Source organism: Hippocampus comes, unplaced genomic scaffold, assembly GCF_001891065.2.
Source record: "Hippocampus comes isolate QL1 unplaced genomic scaffold, H_comes_QL1_v1.1 scaffold22, whole genome shotgun sequence".
Lineage (NCBI taxonomy): Eukaryota > Metazoa > Chordata > Actinopteri > Syngnathiformes > Syngnathidae > Hippocampus > Hippocampus comes.
In genome coordinates this window covers 2,809,841-2,827,487 of record NW_017806175.1, presented here as the reverse complement: position 1 = coordinate 2,827,487, position 17,647 = coordinate 2,809,841, and the positions used below count along the sequence as shown (strand labels likewise).

General features: G+C 41.9%; 2 protein-coding genes across 3 annotated transcripts in view; both read left to right on the top strand.

Annotated features, from left to right (window-relative positions):
• The first annotated feature begins 117 nt into the window (after window positions 1–117).
• uap1 (UDP-N-acetylglucosamine pyrophosphorylase 1) lies at window positions 118–11,391 on the top strand. Of its 2 annotated transcripts, XM_019896829.1 has the most exons (11): window positions 118–435; window positions 1,170–1,469; window positions 3,530–3,734; window positions 4,554–4,729; window positions 4,834–5,006; window positions 6,829–7,022; window positions 7,094–7,234; window positions 8,354–8,542; window positions 8,738–8,788; window positions 9,913–9,979; window positions 10,305–11,391. In XM_019896829.1, exons 2-11 carry the CDS (start codon window positions 1,184–1,186, stop codon window positions 10,383–10,385), a joined length of 1,563 nt encoding a protein of 520 aa, XP_019752388.1. In that variant the 5' UTR covers window positions 118–435; window positions 1,170–1,183; the 3' UTR covers window positions 10,386–11,391. The 2 variants fall into 2 exon arrangements, with proteins under 2 accessions (XP_019752388.1, XP_019752389.1); XM_019896830.1 differs by lacking the exon at window positions 8,738–8,788.
• Window positions 11,392–14,254: 2,863 nt separating this feature from the next.
• The window catches only part of ddr2a (discoidin domain receptor tyrosine kinase 2a), a 32,003-nt gene continuing 28,610 nt past the window's right edge, over window positions 14,255–17,647 (top strand). Inside the window, exons 1-2 of the mRNA XM_019896731.1 lie at window positions 14,255–14,403; window positions 14,640–14,696. Coding sequence (XP_019752290.1) covers window positions 14,358–14,403; window positions 14,640–14,696 — 103 coding nt within the window. The 5' untranslated portion in view covers window positions 14,255–14,357. The remainder of the gene's footprint in view (window positions 14,404–14,639; window positions 14,697–17,647) is intronic.

The window sequence follows — 17,647 nt, the reverse complement described above, 5'->3', positions numbered from 1 at the left end:
AAGTCGATGTGCAACGAATAACACGGTGCTGATTTCCAGGGATACCTAAAATCACATTACTTGAATGACATGTGAGTGGTGGAGAAGACGGAACCGTTTTTGTTTTTTTTTACGTCTGAAGAGTGCGAGTGGAGTTGCCATTCAAGAGCTAGTTGTTCTGGTTGTAAGTGATGGGCGGCTAGTTAAGATCCCCGTGGAAGAGTTCCCATCGTCCGGACCGCTAAATTACTATCAGGTACATCTACAGTAGTACTTTTTTTTAACTGGTTATGAGAGTTACGAAGATTACATGAAGGCAGCATTGGCTAGCCGCCTGCCACGTTAGCGTGACGTATGAGGAGGAGGTGTCTGGGCTGTGAGGCGTCTAAACTCGGACAAGAAAGCCTCAATTGTAATTTTAAACGTCGTCCGACACAGGAGTGACACTCCCACTTGGTAAGTTAGAATTAGAATTAACACGTATTTCACGTATTCATTCAGTTATTTCACGGCTAACAATGCTAAATACTCCGGTGCGTTACTACAAACGAAGACAACAACGTTTGACAACTGAACATTTTCACCTCAAAAATACACTTCTACAATTATTTACATTACGTATGCTCTGCTCTTACCCGCCACCTTAGACTAACAGAAAGTTAAAGTGTGAATAATGGCCAATGAGTATATTTGTAACGAGTATTACATTGACAATTTAATGGCATTGTAAATTGCTGAAGTTTCAAGGTTTTGTGGACCAACAGGTTGCTTTAACAGGTTTAATGTTTTACTTCGTCTTTTGAGTTCAAGATGTAAAAAGACTTGTTGGGTGTGCCACCCATCGATCAGTCAGTCAGTCAGTCAGCCAGCCTACCAACCATTCGTGCTACAAATACTGACCAGAAATGTCTCTGTCCTTCTAAAAGCACAGTATGATCACCACTTTATCTTTGTATGATTTTAATCTTTCTATTGTATAACAATAATAATAGATATTATTTGTAGGAGTCTTTTAGGGAACTCACAACCCGTTCCTGCTTCTTCCTCCTCAATCCTTTTTGAACTTGGGTGCATGTTATCTCATGCCGAGCTAGCAAAGATCAGTCATTCTCTTCCTTATGACCATTAAGAATGAAATAAAATGAGCTGTAACTTAATTGGCACTTTGTGCCATGTTTCTGTGTTAACAGAATCATTACAAATCATGGACCCGAACACCAGCGGACTCCTGCAGAGGCTGACAGAGGCCGGCCAGTCTCACCTGCTGCACTTCTGGGACAAGCTGAGCCCCGACGAGCGTGCCTGCTTGAACCAGGAGCTGCAGGGGATAGACTTCCAGGAGGTCAACGGCTTCTTCAAGAGGGCCATGGAGTCATCCGGCTCTGGTGGCAAGAACGAAAAGATGGACGCCCGCATGGAGCCGGTGCCCCAAGATGTGCTGGGGAGCGTCACGAGGGACAGGGGAAGTCTTAAACGCTGGGAGCAAAAAGGTAAACCTGATGTTTAATTTTAATCGACCCCCCCTCCATCAACATCACCCAACATTTTTTTTTCCCTCTGTAACGGTAAGTTTTTGAAAAGTAGTCACTCGAGGAGTTGCCAAAGTCACTAATATGTCAACGCTGACTCTGCTTTAGAAATTAGCTCCACTCTTTTCAAGTCACATTGTTCGTGCAAGAGTGATCATCAGCAAGGATATGCTTTGAACGACAGAAGCCAAGCCGCCAAAAAAAAAAAAAAAGATTTAACAAAATAATTTAAAATATCCGTCTCGTCATTCAAAAACAGGGCATTGTTTCAAATTGATGGTTCGTTAAATTTGGAAAGCAAAATTAATTATGATACAGTAACTGGCTTGATCTGTCCCATGTCAGAAAATAGGCAAAAATTTTGATGGTTGTTTTCCGAATGCACATGTTTCGTTTCATTAAAGATGACATAAAATAATACATAGTGTGGAGAAGCTGAAATTCTGAGCATTTGGACAGTTTAAAATTAAAAATGGTATCTAAATGATCGTTTATCAAAAATTATTATTGATGAATTTGATCATCGATTAGTTGTTGATTTATTGTTGTACCCACAATCTACATGATATTAAATACAGTACAGTAAAATCATTCAGCCTTTGATGTGGCATAAATGACGACAGGGAGTTTTTTTTTTTTTCTTTTATAAATGTTTTTCGACTTGATGAGTTGTGCTTTTCAACACTTTTCGTCTTTGCAAACGCTTTAGAAGCGGCATCAGAAAAAACACTTTTGGAGTGTTTGACTTTTGAGTCACACTTTTCTGTTGATGTATAACTTTACAATTGTCCAACATTATGTGTGTTGCGGAGGAAAGTGGAAGCTGAAATGTGTGTCAGAAATGGCATTTGGTTAAAGGCAATGTTAGTATGGGTGGCAACGGCAAAGCTAGCACAAAAAGGGAAGGAGTTCTATGAGTCATCTTTTGGTTGCGTATCAGGCTGTGAGTTTTTAATAACTCCATTTGACGCAAATTGCGTCAAATGAAATTTGACGCAATTTGCCCCTCCCCCCATTCCCCAAGAGTCTTCATTATTTTTGTTGCACAATCTTGCGTGCTTTTGTCAAACTTTTTCCTCACAGCAGGAAGATGACAGCAGAGGGGTGGAGAGTAATTGCGGTGGTGGTCATCTGGTTTTGATTTTATCTTTGACGTAGACAGAGTGGGTTTTTGACCCTCGTTGATGAGATCACTGCGCTCCAGCAAGAGCAAATCGCAAGCTTGTGTGTGTGTGTGTGTGTGTGTGTGTGTGTGTGTGTGTGTGTGTGTGTGTGTGTGTGTGTGTGTGCGCGCGTTTGCAGGTTTGGGTGGCTAGTCAAAGTCTAGCAGGTCCGCCCAAGCTACAGGTTTTCTTCGGAACATTGCGAATCGAGTCACGTAGGAGACGTTTACGTAAGATAAAGCGGAGCAGCCATAAACTTTATGAATCCATAAAGCCCTCGAGCTCCATAAAAAAAAAATATCGATGCCACCTTGTCTCTTATTGGGTCCTTTTTTGTTTTTCCTTTGGTGTTTGACTAATTTTGACAATAATACTGACTTTTTTTTTTTTTTTTTTGGACAGTGACACACTATCCAATTTTTTTTCACACACATATGCTAGACAATGAATGGAGTCAATTACAATGAACACTGCGAACAAATATTCCCATTTCTATGTTGCAAAAGCAGTGATTTCTCGACACGATGGAAAGCTGTCACCCAAGGTCGGTGTCTCTAAAACGACAAATATTTTCTTTTGTTGAAATCGCCATGGCTCATCTGTGCTACTCTACATGACAACAGCGTTCACAACTCAAATTTTCGAATCAGATTTCGTTTTAAGGCCATATCGCATTCATTGCTGCAATTGTATTTTAATTATTAATGAAGGCAATATAAATGTACTATGACCATTCTTACAGATTAGATGTTGCGCCACGCAAGCATGAACTCATCATCTTACATGAACTTGTTCAACAATCTAATCTTAATGTTATGTTATAAAAATCTGCTTCTGGTTTTTTTTTTGCCCCTTCAGGTCTGGAATGCATCTCCCAGGGTAAAGTGGCAGTGCTACTCCTGGCCGGCGGTCAGGGAACCAGACTGGGGGTCTCCTACCCCAAAGGCATGTATGACGTGGGGCTTCCGTCCAAGAAGACCCTCTTCCAAATTCAGGCAGAGCGCATTTTGAAGCTGCAGCATCTGAGTGAGGAGAAGCACAAGAGCAAGTGCACGATTCCCTGGTGAGGCTCATTAGTCCGTTGTTAGCGCAACGCTAAGGGTCTGCCCTCGCCTCGTTCAATGGCTCATTGAACTCGGTTGCATCAGTATTGGAATTGATAGTCAAGGAAGTTCCTTGTGGAGTCAAGGACATTAGGAAATATGAACAATGCCATAAAGGCCAAAGAAGTGCACCATCATAATCAAGGTAATCACCTTCACCTACTAACACCCGCAAATTTTTACCTTAAATGGTGTTGTCTATTTGTCTTAGTACGATGTCACAGCACCTAATTTGCTCCCCTGGGGGGTTAAAATGAGGTATTCATTGAAGGTTTGGCATTTATTTTATTGAAGTGCACCAGAGTAATCGTAAAGTCCTCGTAAAGGTAATCATTACAACCTACTAGCAGTACCTGTTATTTCACTTGTTCGGGGTGGGGGTGGGGGGGATAAAGGAGGCGTCTATTTGAGCCGCGGCGTTCAATTTTATTCAAGTGAACAATGCAACCATCAGTTACATCCTAGTAAAATAAATTACAGCTATTGAGGAGCACCACTTGTTTTTTTTTTTTCCTTATGGGGGAGGAAAAAAAGAACCATTTGAGGTGCCGTGTTTATTTTATTCATTTTTTTGAACAAACGTTAATAGAAATAGACCATTATGTGCTGTTATGGGCGAGGTAACAACAATGGCATTCACTCCCGTCTTGATCTCTTGAGCGTGAACAAGGTGACGCATTTCTAAACATATTTTGATATGAAACCCACAATGTGTTCAGCAGTAGTCAAACATTTTTTTTTCCCGCACCCACACTGCACCTGGTGGGTCTGACCTTCAGGTACATCATGACGAGCGGCAGGACCATGGAATCCACCAAGGACTTCTTCTCACGCCGAAACTACTTTGGTTTGGACAAGAACAACGTCATCTTCTTTCAGCAGGGCATGCTGCCAGCCATGGACTACGACGGCAAGATCATCCTGGAGAATAAATGCAAGCTGTCCATGGCTCCTGGTAATTTGCACGTGTCGTCTCGTCTTAGTGTCTGCGTTTGTAGAATTTGTGCAAAAAAAAAAAAAAACAAACAAAAAAAATATATTTATCTTCCTGTGTTTCAGACGGGAACGGGGGTCTGTACAGAGCCTTGGGCAACCAGGGCATCTGTGACGACATGCAGCGGAGGGGGATTGAGTTCATACATGTGTACTGTGTGGACAACATCCTGGTCAAAGTGGCTGACCCAGCATTTGTCGGTTTCTGTGTGGAGAAGAATGCTGACTGTGGCGCTAAGGTCAGTATTGCACTTCCTTTCTCTTCCCTTGTTTTTTTTTTGGGAGGGGGGTTTAACTGGGTCTTTTCCTGCAGCCAGTGCCATTTGTTGATTTGTTTTATTATTATTATTATTATTATTATTATTATTATTATTTTTAATAATCACACTTATTACATACTTAGACTCTCTGGACACTTCATTAGGACCAATCAATCAGACAGGGTCAAGACTGGTACAATATGGATTTTCATTGGAGTACATCAATCTACAGTACTTCCTATCGTGTGTTTTCTCATTTAGGGTCATAGGTGAGGTGGTACAACACAGTCACATTTCACAAATGCATTTATTTCCAATGGGATGACACTTCCACAACCTAGCAGCAGGTGGAGCTAAAGGCCTGTTTAGGTAGTCTCGAGAATACACAAAGCCTCTTTGCAGTGTCTTTGCGCTTTTGGCTATAAATACGTTTTGGAGAGGTTTGTTTGTGTAGTCACTGTCAGTGAATCACATGATTGAAGTCCGGAAGATTATTCACGTGTGCCCCTGGGCAGCGTCCCGATGCATTGTGAGTCATCTTTGGCTAAACAATGAAGGCGACTGACTCCTCCTTCGCCTAATCGTTAAGGACGGTTTGAGTTCACAACATCAGACTGGCATGCCTATGTGCGTCAAAAACAATGGGGATCCCCCACGCTCAAATACATATTTATTAAGTGACTGACTAACATGTTCCAAAAACATGAACTGTTGTTTGCTTTGTATTTGAAAGCACATTTCTCCATTTGGAATAATGACATTTGTTCCTGGTTCAAAAAGTTTCGATCATAAAGTCTTAAATAACGTTTTTGAACAATCTTAATTGTCATACAAGTGTAAAAAGGAAAGAAGTACGCTGGTTCTTTTGGACTATGTGTCTTAACTTCCTTAAAAATTGTGCCTGTAATTTGTGAAGGAGAAAACCCTGGCATCTGTGATATTATCTTATTGCCACGTGAGCAGTGGTTGTATCTGGATTTTATGTGCCTTTTATGCTTCCTCCGTTTCTTCCCAAGCATCCATGTCACCTGATCTTCCAGCAAAAACGTTATATCGAGCATCTTGAAAATCCGCGGACAGCTGCTGTTTCGGTCGGGTTTTCAGGATCAGTATGCAGCCTATCTATTAAGTTCCCTCGGCAATTCATGTGGCATCCCGGCGAGCGTTGACCCGGCCCGCTTACCAACCCTCTCATTAGTACTCTGTCATTAGGCGCTGGCAAACTTTTTTTTTTCTCTCTCTCTCTCTCGCTTTCAGGGCAAACTGCTGCTTTCACAGGGTACAAATGTGATCTTTTTTTGGCAGTTTTAACTTCGTGTCATAGAAGTTGTTGGCCAATCATTACTCTCTTATGTGGTTTTGACATTTCGGGGTTTTTTTGTATCGCAATATCTTATCATGCCCAATCATAATAATCTTTATTCTCTGCGTTGGAAAAATGCTTTCCAAAATTGACCATTTAGCAATTCTATTTAAAATTCCAAAATGTTGCCATCATAAAACTTTTAACAGCGGAGCCAATCTTGGAAATAGCATTGTAGCATAGTAAATTGGATTTAAGTGTAAACAGTAATGACTTAATCCTCTATAAACAATAAAATTCATGTTGAGGAAGAGTAATAAATGTCACAATGTAATTTTTTTTTTTTTTGAGCATTGACAGCCCATCCGCCGATATTTTCAATCACACTTGTCCTCCAACCAAAGCCGCAGAATACAAATCGAGAATGCCGTTAAGCCAACGCGAGACACAACATTTTAATGGTGTCTGAAATGACAGTGGTCCTGATCTCCTTTTCAGGTGGTGGAGAAAAGCAACCCGACGGAGGCCGTCGGCGTGGTGTGTAAGGTAGACGGGCTTTACCAGGTGGTGGAGTACAGCGAGATCACCCTGGCGACGGCCGAGAAGCGCAGCGCCGACGGCCGCCTTATGTTCAACGCGGGCAACGTGGCCAATCATTTCTTCAGCTTCTCCTTCCTCAAAGACATAGTGGAGTACGCCCACTAAGACCGTCTTTTCTTCGGTTCGACACACCAAGACTCTTATTGTTACTCTTTCCCATCAGGAAGTACGAACCAAAGCTTCAGCACCACGTGGCCCGCAAGAAGATCCCGTTTGTGGACCACCAGGGTCAACTCATCACCCCCGACAAACCCAATGGAATTAAAATGGAAAAATTCGTCTTTGACATCTTCCAGTTTGCCAAGTAAGCAGCTGTGTCTTGTCTCTTGGGATTATGCCTTTGCAAGGTTTGCGTTGTGGGTGAGACGGGATTTACACAGCTGCGTTGTGATTACTTGGTGATCAATTCAGTCCACTCACCATTAGCAATATTGTGATGAAACTGACAGCCGTGTTCATTTTGACCACCGCTGATGTTCATATGAAGTCGAAATTGTTGGAATTCTACTAAAACGCAAATAATCACGGATTCCTCAGTAATGCCCTTTCCCCGAAAGTGGAGTCAGCGGTTGAGGTTTACTGTCAAACTAAACATAAAACAAAGAGAATTATGCCTTGTGCATTTAAAACAACCACAACTTTGCCTTAGGGAACTCTGCGTAGCTTAATGGTAACAACCAATGCAAAAGGCTATTGACATGCTAAGTGTTGCGGTCAATGGTTGTGCGAGTAGAAGAACATGTATCGGAACATGTCGACAGGTAAAATCACATTCATTTACTCTTTATCTTCAACAGGAATTGCTCTGACAACAGCTTATGGAGTTACTTACAGTAGTAGTGATTGTAGAAAAAGTCCATTACTTCTTTGTTTTGTGTCTGTATGACTCCATATTATATTGCCTCCTGGTGGCCAAGTTGGGCACAACAGAAGGAGCAGCACGATGAATTGGATTGCAACAATAAATCAAGATGTGTGAGCTATTAAATTGTTTAATTATATTATTGCTCTATGTAAGTCAAAAAAATGTATCGCAGTGGTTCTCAGCAGTAGTCACCCTTGGATCCGCTTCTTCCTATTGTGGTGCGACTCATTCAAAGTGAATAATAAAGCTTTTTAATTTATATATATATATATATAAAATTTTTTTTTTTTAAATAGCCTAGGAAGATACATTGCATTTTTAAACGCAGTTTGAAATGAGTTTGACAAACCGCCGAAAACATACTGCTCGCTATGACATTCGCTAACCAAAGGCTGAGCTACACTATATCTGTTTGGGGTGATTTGCTGAAATCTGAATATCAAAACATGCATTTTTTTTATTTTTATTTTTTTGACTAGCTACCCACCCAAAACGGGTCCCTAGCCACCAATTCAAAATCGCTGTTCTCGAGAGCTATGTATACCTGTCTCCCAATAGGACCTTTGTGGTGTACGAGGTGCTGAGGGAAGACGAGTTCTCCCCGCTGAAGAACTCCGACCACCAAGACGGGAAGGACACGCCCACCACCGCCAGACACGCCCTCATGTCCCTCCACCACCGCTGGGTGCTGAACGCCGGTGGCCACTTCATCGACGAGAATGGCACGCGCGTGCCTGCCATACCCAGGTGAGCATGTGACTTGCGCTGCTTGCATGCATCGCTTCTTTGTTTGTTTGTTTGTTTTTGGTGTGTGTGTGTGTGTGTGTGTGTGTGTGTGTGTGTGTGTGTGTGTGCGCGTTTGTGTGCGTGCGTGTGTGCGTGCGTGTGTGTGTGTGTTCTATCATTCCTTGTCTTGCTCACCATGTTCCCCCCCCCACCAAGTGTTTCCAGAGCTGGAGCAGCAGGCCCTGTCACAGATGATGGCAACAGAAAGTAATTATTCAAACCCCCCCCCCGGCAGTAATGAGTGCATGCAGATGGTTTGGGTTTTCTTAAAGCGCTGCTTTTCTCCAAGCACGTACAGTTCGCTGCACTTACACAGGGTGTGCAGTTTTGATTTTTTTGTCAAAAGTTGGGACCTCTGCAACTCAATGGAATTAGAAAAAATATATATTGAGAGGAGAAGTAAAAATGAACAAGTGAAATAATGTGGTTGCACACTCACACGTTTGCCACCATTTAAATTCCCCCACCCCCCAAAACAAAACGTGTATAGGGAACAGAAGCTTTTTAGATGACTGCAAATTATGCACTGAAAAATGTATGATTAACTCCGCTTGGGCGGCAACGGAGGCTGTCACTATCAAGTGACCAAGCACTAACTTCTCCCTCTGCTGTGTCGAAAGCAGTTGTTGCTGTCCCAGAAAATAGTTGATGACTCAGAATTGTGCTCACTTTCTGGATCCATTGTACATAACAAAGCAAGCTAGGTGACGTTGTACCGTTCCAAAGCACACCGAACTGTACTGCATGGCAGAAAACACACTTTCGACTTCACCTCAAATCATCTGTTGTTTTTTTTTTTTTTTGGCCACTTTTAAAATCAAAGAAACGGCCGCAAAATCAGCGCCACCGGAGCATGACGTTGGCATGTGTCGCATGCTAATCTCAACTCCTGTCGACTATAACGAGCCCAGTTTAAATTCTTGTACAGTGAAAATGTACTTCACTATGATTGTTCTTCTTCCTCCTCAGTCATGTGTCTTCTGACTCTTACTCTTCAGTCTTCCCACCAGGCTGGGTGGGACCGCTAACATGTAATTACTGATACTGTTTCTTCCCCGCTTCCTTTGTCATTTTTCTTGTATTCAAACAAATTGAATGATGGCAGTGTGGCGGCATGCCCCGCTCACACGGGCGGTGGACATGCGAGCGCCCGAGCCGTCATTTGTGTTATGACATCTAATCATTGCCCCTTGCTTCCTTCCTTCTTTTTGATGATCCACTCTTTCAAAAAAAAAATAAAAATAATCGCAAAGGGCCGAGGATTCGGAGCCGCTTACGGCCAATTCCGGGACACGCCTTGTGTAATTCCGTATCCCTCCCTTCTTGTCCAGCCTAAAAGACGGAACGGACCATCCAATCAAATGTGAGATCTCACCGCTGGTGTCCTACGGGGGGGAGGTAAGATCTTCCATTTATGCAGGAAGTAGGGGGCAAAAATCATTAATCACGAACGCTACACAAATAATACATTTGTTCCACTATTGCATCATTTTACTGTAAAAGTAAATGAAGTGGACTTTTGTATTGAGGAAAATAAACGCGTCGCCAATAAAAAGGAAAGTAAACGCACACAACATTGTCTTTAATTTGTACAAAATTAGATTTGCCAGGGACCGTAATTACGGTGGCACACAACATTGTGACATGACCACTCGTCAAAGTGTACCAGAGCTTGAAACTATTAGCTTATGTCCCACTAGCATTAACGGTTGTTCCTGAACAGGGTCTGGAAGTGCTGGTGAAGGATCGAGGCTTCCACCCGACGCTCATCATCGAGGAGAGCGGCATCAAGAGCGGTTTCTAGGCAGCGAGGGGGGGACCAATCCAAAGACACCAACCCTTCTGTTCCTCTGGGATAAGCTGTGATGTCATCAATGTGCAATAACAGTGTCAGTGTGCATGCGCACGAAAGCGATGCGCAAAACGAACCAACGAGATGAAGTGAGCACCCTCTGTATGTATGACGACGATCCTTTGGGAGGAGAGCTTGTGGGTCTGGTGCATCTATTTATTTAGCTGATGAGACTTATTTTTTTATATTATGTATCCTGTCATGAGATATTTCACATCTGCTCAAGTTTACTTGATGATTTTTAGAGCACATTGGAACTGGAATGATCTGGCTTTTGAATTATGTACAGGGCAGGATGTGGGAGCTATTCTTCTAATTATTAATGATGGAACATGACTCAGCTCAATGTGATGCGTATTAAAGGAGAAGGGGGAAAAAAACGCTTTTGAATGGTTGGTCTTTTTTTGTGGCGACCTGCGGCAAGCAAAGTGGGGGACCACGGGGGCGGGGGCCACCTATTGAGAATCTGCCATGTGTGAATCATCAGTGAAATGTTTCTATCCACACTTGAGGACGAAATTTTGCACTCTCTGCTTTAGATGCTCACAGAGCTGAAGTCTTACAAGATTTGCTGCCATCATACATTACGATGGTGGTTTAAATTGTTGGACATTGGAGGCATATTTTCCCCCCCAAAATGTTGATGTTTGAACACCAAACTCCACTTTGAGTAGTTTTGCACCGGCAACCGTGCTATACAATTCTGTTTTGGAACCACAACTGTGTTTCTGACTAACGCAAGTTGTGCTTTTTGCATTAGGGTCGTAGAGGTGTCCTGAGACTCAAAGTTTCCAGAAACAGGTCTATGTTTAGGATAGGGCAAAGCAACACGACACCGCTTGGCGTCACATCCTGCCCTGCTAATTGCATTATGACGATCTTGGACATACTGCGTGATATACTATAAACAGATGTAACAGAGAATCCGTTAATTTTTCAAAATAAAACATCTTTCAGATTTCGAAATAAAACGAAAGTAATGTAAGTTATTTATTCTTCCTGTGCGGCCCGGTACCTAATGACTCACGGACCGGTACTGGTCCGCGGCCCGAGGATTGGGGACCACTGCTCTTTTGGGTTAAGGTCCGGTGATTGACTTGGCAAGTCTCATACTTTCTTCTTCTTACCCCAACTTTTCGACGACGTTCACTGTTACCTGTACACGTTTGCATCAGATCCTATTAATTTACTAGTACAAAGTTATGCCTTCAATTTGATTCATTCCGTGACCATGCATGCATCTCAAAACTCTCACATTTTCCCCAATTGGAAATATATATTTTTATAACTTGCTTTTGAAAAAGAAAAAAATGTCAACAGTTTTATGCTGTATAAAAACATACAGTAATAACCTCTCCACTATGATGCCACTGTAAGATGACTCGATTTTCATTCATCTGGTTTGACCATTTGCTTCTGAAAAATTGGATTGTGAGTCATATTACAAAAAAAAAAAAAAAAAAAGCACAAGATGCTTGCACCCTTAAATTCTTGTATAGCAGCACAAGCATTACCTTGAATCTCCAGCGGCTGTCAAAAAGAAAGACTCTTTTCAGGGCAGGAAAGAAAGCTTTCTAATGGAGACTTTGGATCGGACCTAAATTGAAACCTTATGTGTGGCATGTGGAATTCTGGGACTTTGGCTAGCTCCCAAGAATCCACAGAATGCGAGGGATTTTTTCCCCCTTCTTTCTGCCTCTCTTTCTCCCTCTATTTTCCCCCTCTTATCCCTCCCTCCTATGTGTGCGTGGTTGACTTACATCAGCCCGAGCAAAGGCGCCGCCGAAGCGAGCCAGCGAGACGTTCAAGCAAACTTGATTGCCTCACTGGAATAATAATCTTTGGACAAATGGTCTGAAAGGACAAAAGTAAGTCATCATTTTCTCTATACATTTTTTAAGGTTTTGAAGTTTCTGGCTTGGAAGAATCAAGCTGATCACGGTCTTAAGTAGCTTCTGGGGTTCAGGTTGCGGCTTTTGCAGTGATTGAAGACAGAAGAAATCTGAAAGAATCGTTTTTCAACTGAACTAAACATTGTTGATCACCGTGCATCAAATGCCACGTTCAATTTCATCTTCAAAACTCAACTCGCTGTTAAAACAGTATTTTACCTAAGTACTGCTCATATTATATAAATTCTTCCCAAGATCACACAGATCAACTTCAGGGGTGCTCTGAAATCAACCACACCTGATTAGGAATTTAAATGATAAGGCACCTTGCAAATTGTATCTTATAACACCCTACCAGCCCCCTCTCTAAGAATAGTAGCATGTTTTACGTTTAATAGACCTTATTAAATCATCCTTTTGTCAGGTTGATCAATTACATGGTAAGAATTAATTTTGTCAGGTTAATCTAGAAGATTTAAGAGTGTCGGAATTTATAATAATAAATAACGCTAGTGCGTTTTTAAGTAAATAGTCGTATTTCAATAAGACATTAAGATGTGCTAGATGAGTGCCAACGAGTAGCAGAAGAAGAGCACAAAAGAAGTGAACGTCAACATGAAACCTTTGTGTATCAAATCGGTACTGTAACAACGCAAAAAAAATAAATAAAAATATTCGAAGTATTTAGACCCTCAAAACCCGCCGTAGTCAGGAAGTAGCGAACTAATCGTATTTTGCCGCACAGCAGGGAATTTAGTGGACGGTTGCCTTGACCCGTCATAAAACTACCATTTAAACCTGTTTCAAATGCGCTAGCAGATCACTAATGAGAGCTGTTTTAACAGAAGACAAAGAAGGAGACAGACAACGTGACAACGCGCCAGTTTTTGCAGTGCATTCTGGGACTTGTAGTATTAGGGGGGTGAGGGAATAAATGCTCATAAACTGCCATTCAAGAAAATAACGATTATTAACGGTTGAAAGCGAGGGTTTTGGTTTTTAAGGAGATGAGAGTGGAGGGGTTTTAGTGTCCCTTCCTTTCTTTAACATACACTTTTTAAATTAACAGTGAATAATGGCGTCTAACTTGAGTCGTGAACAAGTAGAATGGGTTCTCAAACTGTTGCAGTTACAGTAAGAAAGATGGAAAGGAGGAAGGAGGTTAGGTGGAAAAGTTACCTGGAAAAGAGCAATTGTGAGGGGTGAAAGGAAGGATAGAAAGTTTCAGCAAAGAAAGCATGTTACAATTAAAGGGAAGTCTGGGGGAAGGAAGGAAGATTTTTTCAGCAGGTCTCAGGTGGTAGGAATGCGGTACAAAAATCGCTTTAATATCATGACGGAAGGATGCAGGAGTAAAAAGCAACTCTGGAAGAAAAAGATGCAAGGTAAAAAGAATACTTTTGTCTAACCATGTACAGCGGCTAACTTCTCTTTACATTTTTAAATAGTTTTAAATGTTATTTAATGTATATTTATAGACAGTTTAAAATGTTAAAATGTAACTTAATTCGTCGTCTGATGAGTGTTTTAATTTATTTTGGGGGGTGAATTGGCCACTCAGTAACAACAAATGCTGAGCACTTTGACAAGGATCTGTTTTGCGTATTTGACTCCGGGCGGAAAAGGAGGTCAACGTGTGCTCATCTATCAGGCACACGCAACATGCATACACTTGAATTTTTGACACCTACGTGACACTCACACAACTTTGACGGACACAACGACCGCCGCCATGACACCAAAGGGCACGTACGGTACCTGACAAAATTTCGACTTTGGACGATTATTTAAATCGAAGGATATGCATTTGTCATTGATAGTAATAATAGGAGGTGCAAAGTAGTATCCTTTGTAAAGAAGGAAGGGAAGTAAAAAGGAAGAAATTTGGACAAAAAGAACAGAGTAAGGAAGGAAATAAGGATAAAAGGGAAGGAAGGAGGATGGGTGAAGTAAACATGGAGAGGTAGGAAGAAAGAGAAAAAGGAAATATTGAAGGTAGGAAGTGAGAACAAAGTAATTTGAGGATGGATCCATGCTTGTATTTTTGCAATCTCGTAATGGCATCACCACTTTGGAGCCTTGGGAGAGTCAATCCAAACTCTCAGCCAACATTTTGAAACATCAGGCGTCTCTGGTTGTGCTACAAAACACCAGAGATGGGCTTCCGTCCCAGTCCACCCCCAAAACAGCCCGCGCATGACGCATTAGCATTTCACAACACAGAAATAGCAACTATGATAAAATAAAATGACAACAAGTTTACTTTTCGTAATCCATGCCTCAAATGAGGGGTAGGGTCCATAAAAATCTTAGTGAGCGGACCCAGAGAAACTTACAACGCAGCCAGCTTTCTTGACCGGTTGGATTGATCGTGAGTGAAATGGGTGTCTGTAGGTACTTTATGTTTTCTAACTGTACGCTAGGTGGCAGTATTGCTATAAAAATACTGTTGAGATGAAATAGGTTGTGCTGTTAAGAAAATATCGGGTTTGGCTACGCTCTGGCCTTGTTATTTACTTACTACTGTAAACCCGGTTAGGGACAATTACGGATGAAAACACACTTCCGTCCTTGCTTGGTCCGTCCTTTTTAAAAAAAAACGTCCTCCGTCCCAAAAATGTGCGTTCATCTGGGACGGACGGACCTTCCCTCCCAGGGACGGAATGCCCATCTCTGCAAAACACGTTGCACAATAATTGTGAATTGCGTTCAAATTTGGAGATTTTGCTGTGAACCCGAATTATTTCAAAGCTGTCTGGAAAATCATTCTCCATGGCGTCATGGAGCATGGACTACACGGAACAAATTAAACTTGTATCACCAAGGCGCCACTGCTATGCAAAACCAGCTACCTTAAGTCAGTGTTGTTTGATTTTAATTGGTATTGTCTTTAATTAGCTATATTGCTCATATTGTACGGAGCAGTCATGTGTTTTCCCATGTCGCAGAAAGTTCCATTTTTGTCTCTGTGGTAATTATTCCATTTTTTTTTGGACAAAGTAAGGTTGACGCCTGGGAAAACATCTGAAGAGTTGACGTTGGCTTTTTGGGCGCTCTCCCGTTGTACTCCGCTTTGGAGTGTTGAGTCACATCAAGCTGCAGCGACTTATGTAATGATATGCGGTCAGTTTATCGGAAAGTCATCAGCGTGTGTGCTGCTCTACAGCTGATTCATCCCACTCATCCACAAGTGTGTGTGCTGCTGAGGGGCGTATTTGTCCTCTTCCACTTCCTGTACTGGCTGCTTGATGTTTGTTTGAATGGAACCGTTTTTTTTTCCCCTTCGGAAGAAGAAATCCAAGTCATTTGTCACTCTATTCTGATGCAATAAACCTCATAAATATGGCTTAGTAGTTTGCGCTGATGCGGATAAACAGAGTATAACAAATGTGTTTGACGATTAAAAATTAGAACAGGCATCTGGAATTATGAAGGGCTTTAATGTGGATTCTTTCAGCTTCAACAGCTTTTAGTGAACTGAGGAGAAGTTTGAGTGGATTCAACTTTATATACCTGATGAAAAGAAAGTTTGCAATTAATAAAGTATAAATTTCAACAACTTAAAAGTTCATTGTACCTAAAATTTGAGAGTTTGCGCCACTGCAACCAGTAAGTTTTGCCGATTTTTTTTTTTTTTGCTATTCTTGAATTATTTTTGTTGTTTTGTTTTTTGTTTTTTTTGTTTTGTTTTTTGCTCAGAAACCCGTGGTTCACACTTCAGCCCTTTCTGCTTAGCCTGACTACTCATCGGTCGTTATGTAATATGTACTAAATTGTCGTTGCTATTGCCGAGCGTGTGAAAGGACTCAAGAAGATTGGCGAACTGATTCATTCTGGTCCCTGCTGTTTGATCTTGGCTCCACCTCCCACAAATCATGAGAATACAAATCCACTCTTGACGGACTTGTGGAGCTGGCCCTCAAAACAAAGCCCTGGTCCTTTCCATTTCTTGTTTGCATGTGCTTTTAGAGCTGGAACCTGAGTCGTGTTCCAAAAATTGAGCTTTGCAGTAAAAACGACTTGAAAGCTTGAAATGCCTGCAAAGTAGAACATCCCAAATCAAAAGAAAATTTGGATTCCAGCTCACCAGGGGTGACTAAACTTTCGTTTGGGGGCTCTCTCTCTCTCTCTCTCGCTCTCTCTCTCTCTCTCTCTCTCGCTCTCTCTCTCTCTCTCTCTCTCTCTGTGTTTGTGTGATTTTTATTTTTTTGTGATCTGGAAAAATCAATTGATTTGTGTGGGTATAGGTCACATTAATGGCGGAAAAAAATTTCAAGATTGATTTCATTCATTCTTGTCTCTTAAGATCACTGTAGGCTCAGTCTGCATTTTCTGCATTTTTCCACATGAGATGACAATTAATTGCACCCCCACTTATATTAAACAGCGGTTAGTTTCTTTCTATACTTTTAAGACAATTAGAACAGATCAAGTCCAGTTTTTATGACAGTTTAAGTCTGGATCAATTCACTTGACATGATTTCCTATCGGAAACTTGCGCCCCCCCCCCACCATTCACACTCACTGGGCAAAAAGCAAAACAAGTCATCTCCAAGTAGAACTTAAGGGCAATTCTCCAGGTCGAAACCCCAAAGCACACAGGGGCCTTTACAGGAAAGTCTATAGCCGCATAACGTTTTTCTAGACATCCACATGCACACAAGCCGCCAGCTGTTTGGCTTTCATTAGCTCAGAGGCGACAGCGAGAGGCGGCGAGCTCAGCCTGGAAAAGGATAGGAAGCGGCTGTAACCTTAGCAGCCACCCCGAAGAGCTTAGCGGGGTGAGCAGTGAAGCTGAAGGGACAGAGGCTGCTCAGTCACTCGTTAATGTCTTTGTCAATACTGGCCGCACGACATCCATTTAAGGCGGGCTACTCGACACCTTCACGTGATATGAATCAGTTCAGCGAAGTAACCAAGTATAAACACAGTACTTCATTGCTTCCCTTTGTAAGACTTTTCGGGTAGCTGGACGTTACTGCAGCTGAGTGGCAGGCGGTGCAGTTGCTCAACAGCTCAGTGCTCTCCGTTTTCATATTTTGCGCTTTATAATGTGCCACGTATTTTCAAGAGAAACAGGTCAGGACTGCAGGCAGGCCAGATTAGTACAAAGTACTTTCACGCCTTTACTATGGAGGCACGCTGTTGTAACACAAAATGTGGCTCGGCATTGTTTTGCTGGAATAAGCAGAGATGTCCTTGAAAAAGATGTTGTTTGCCTCATATGTTCCTCCAAAACTTTTTTTTTTTTTTTGGAGGGGGTCATTTACTAGTGGATAGACTTTTCACAACCAACAAATGACTCTCGACTCTCAGCATTCA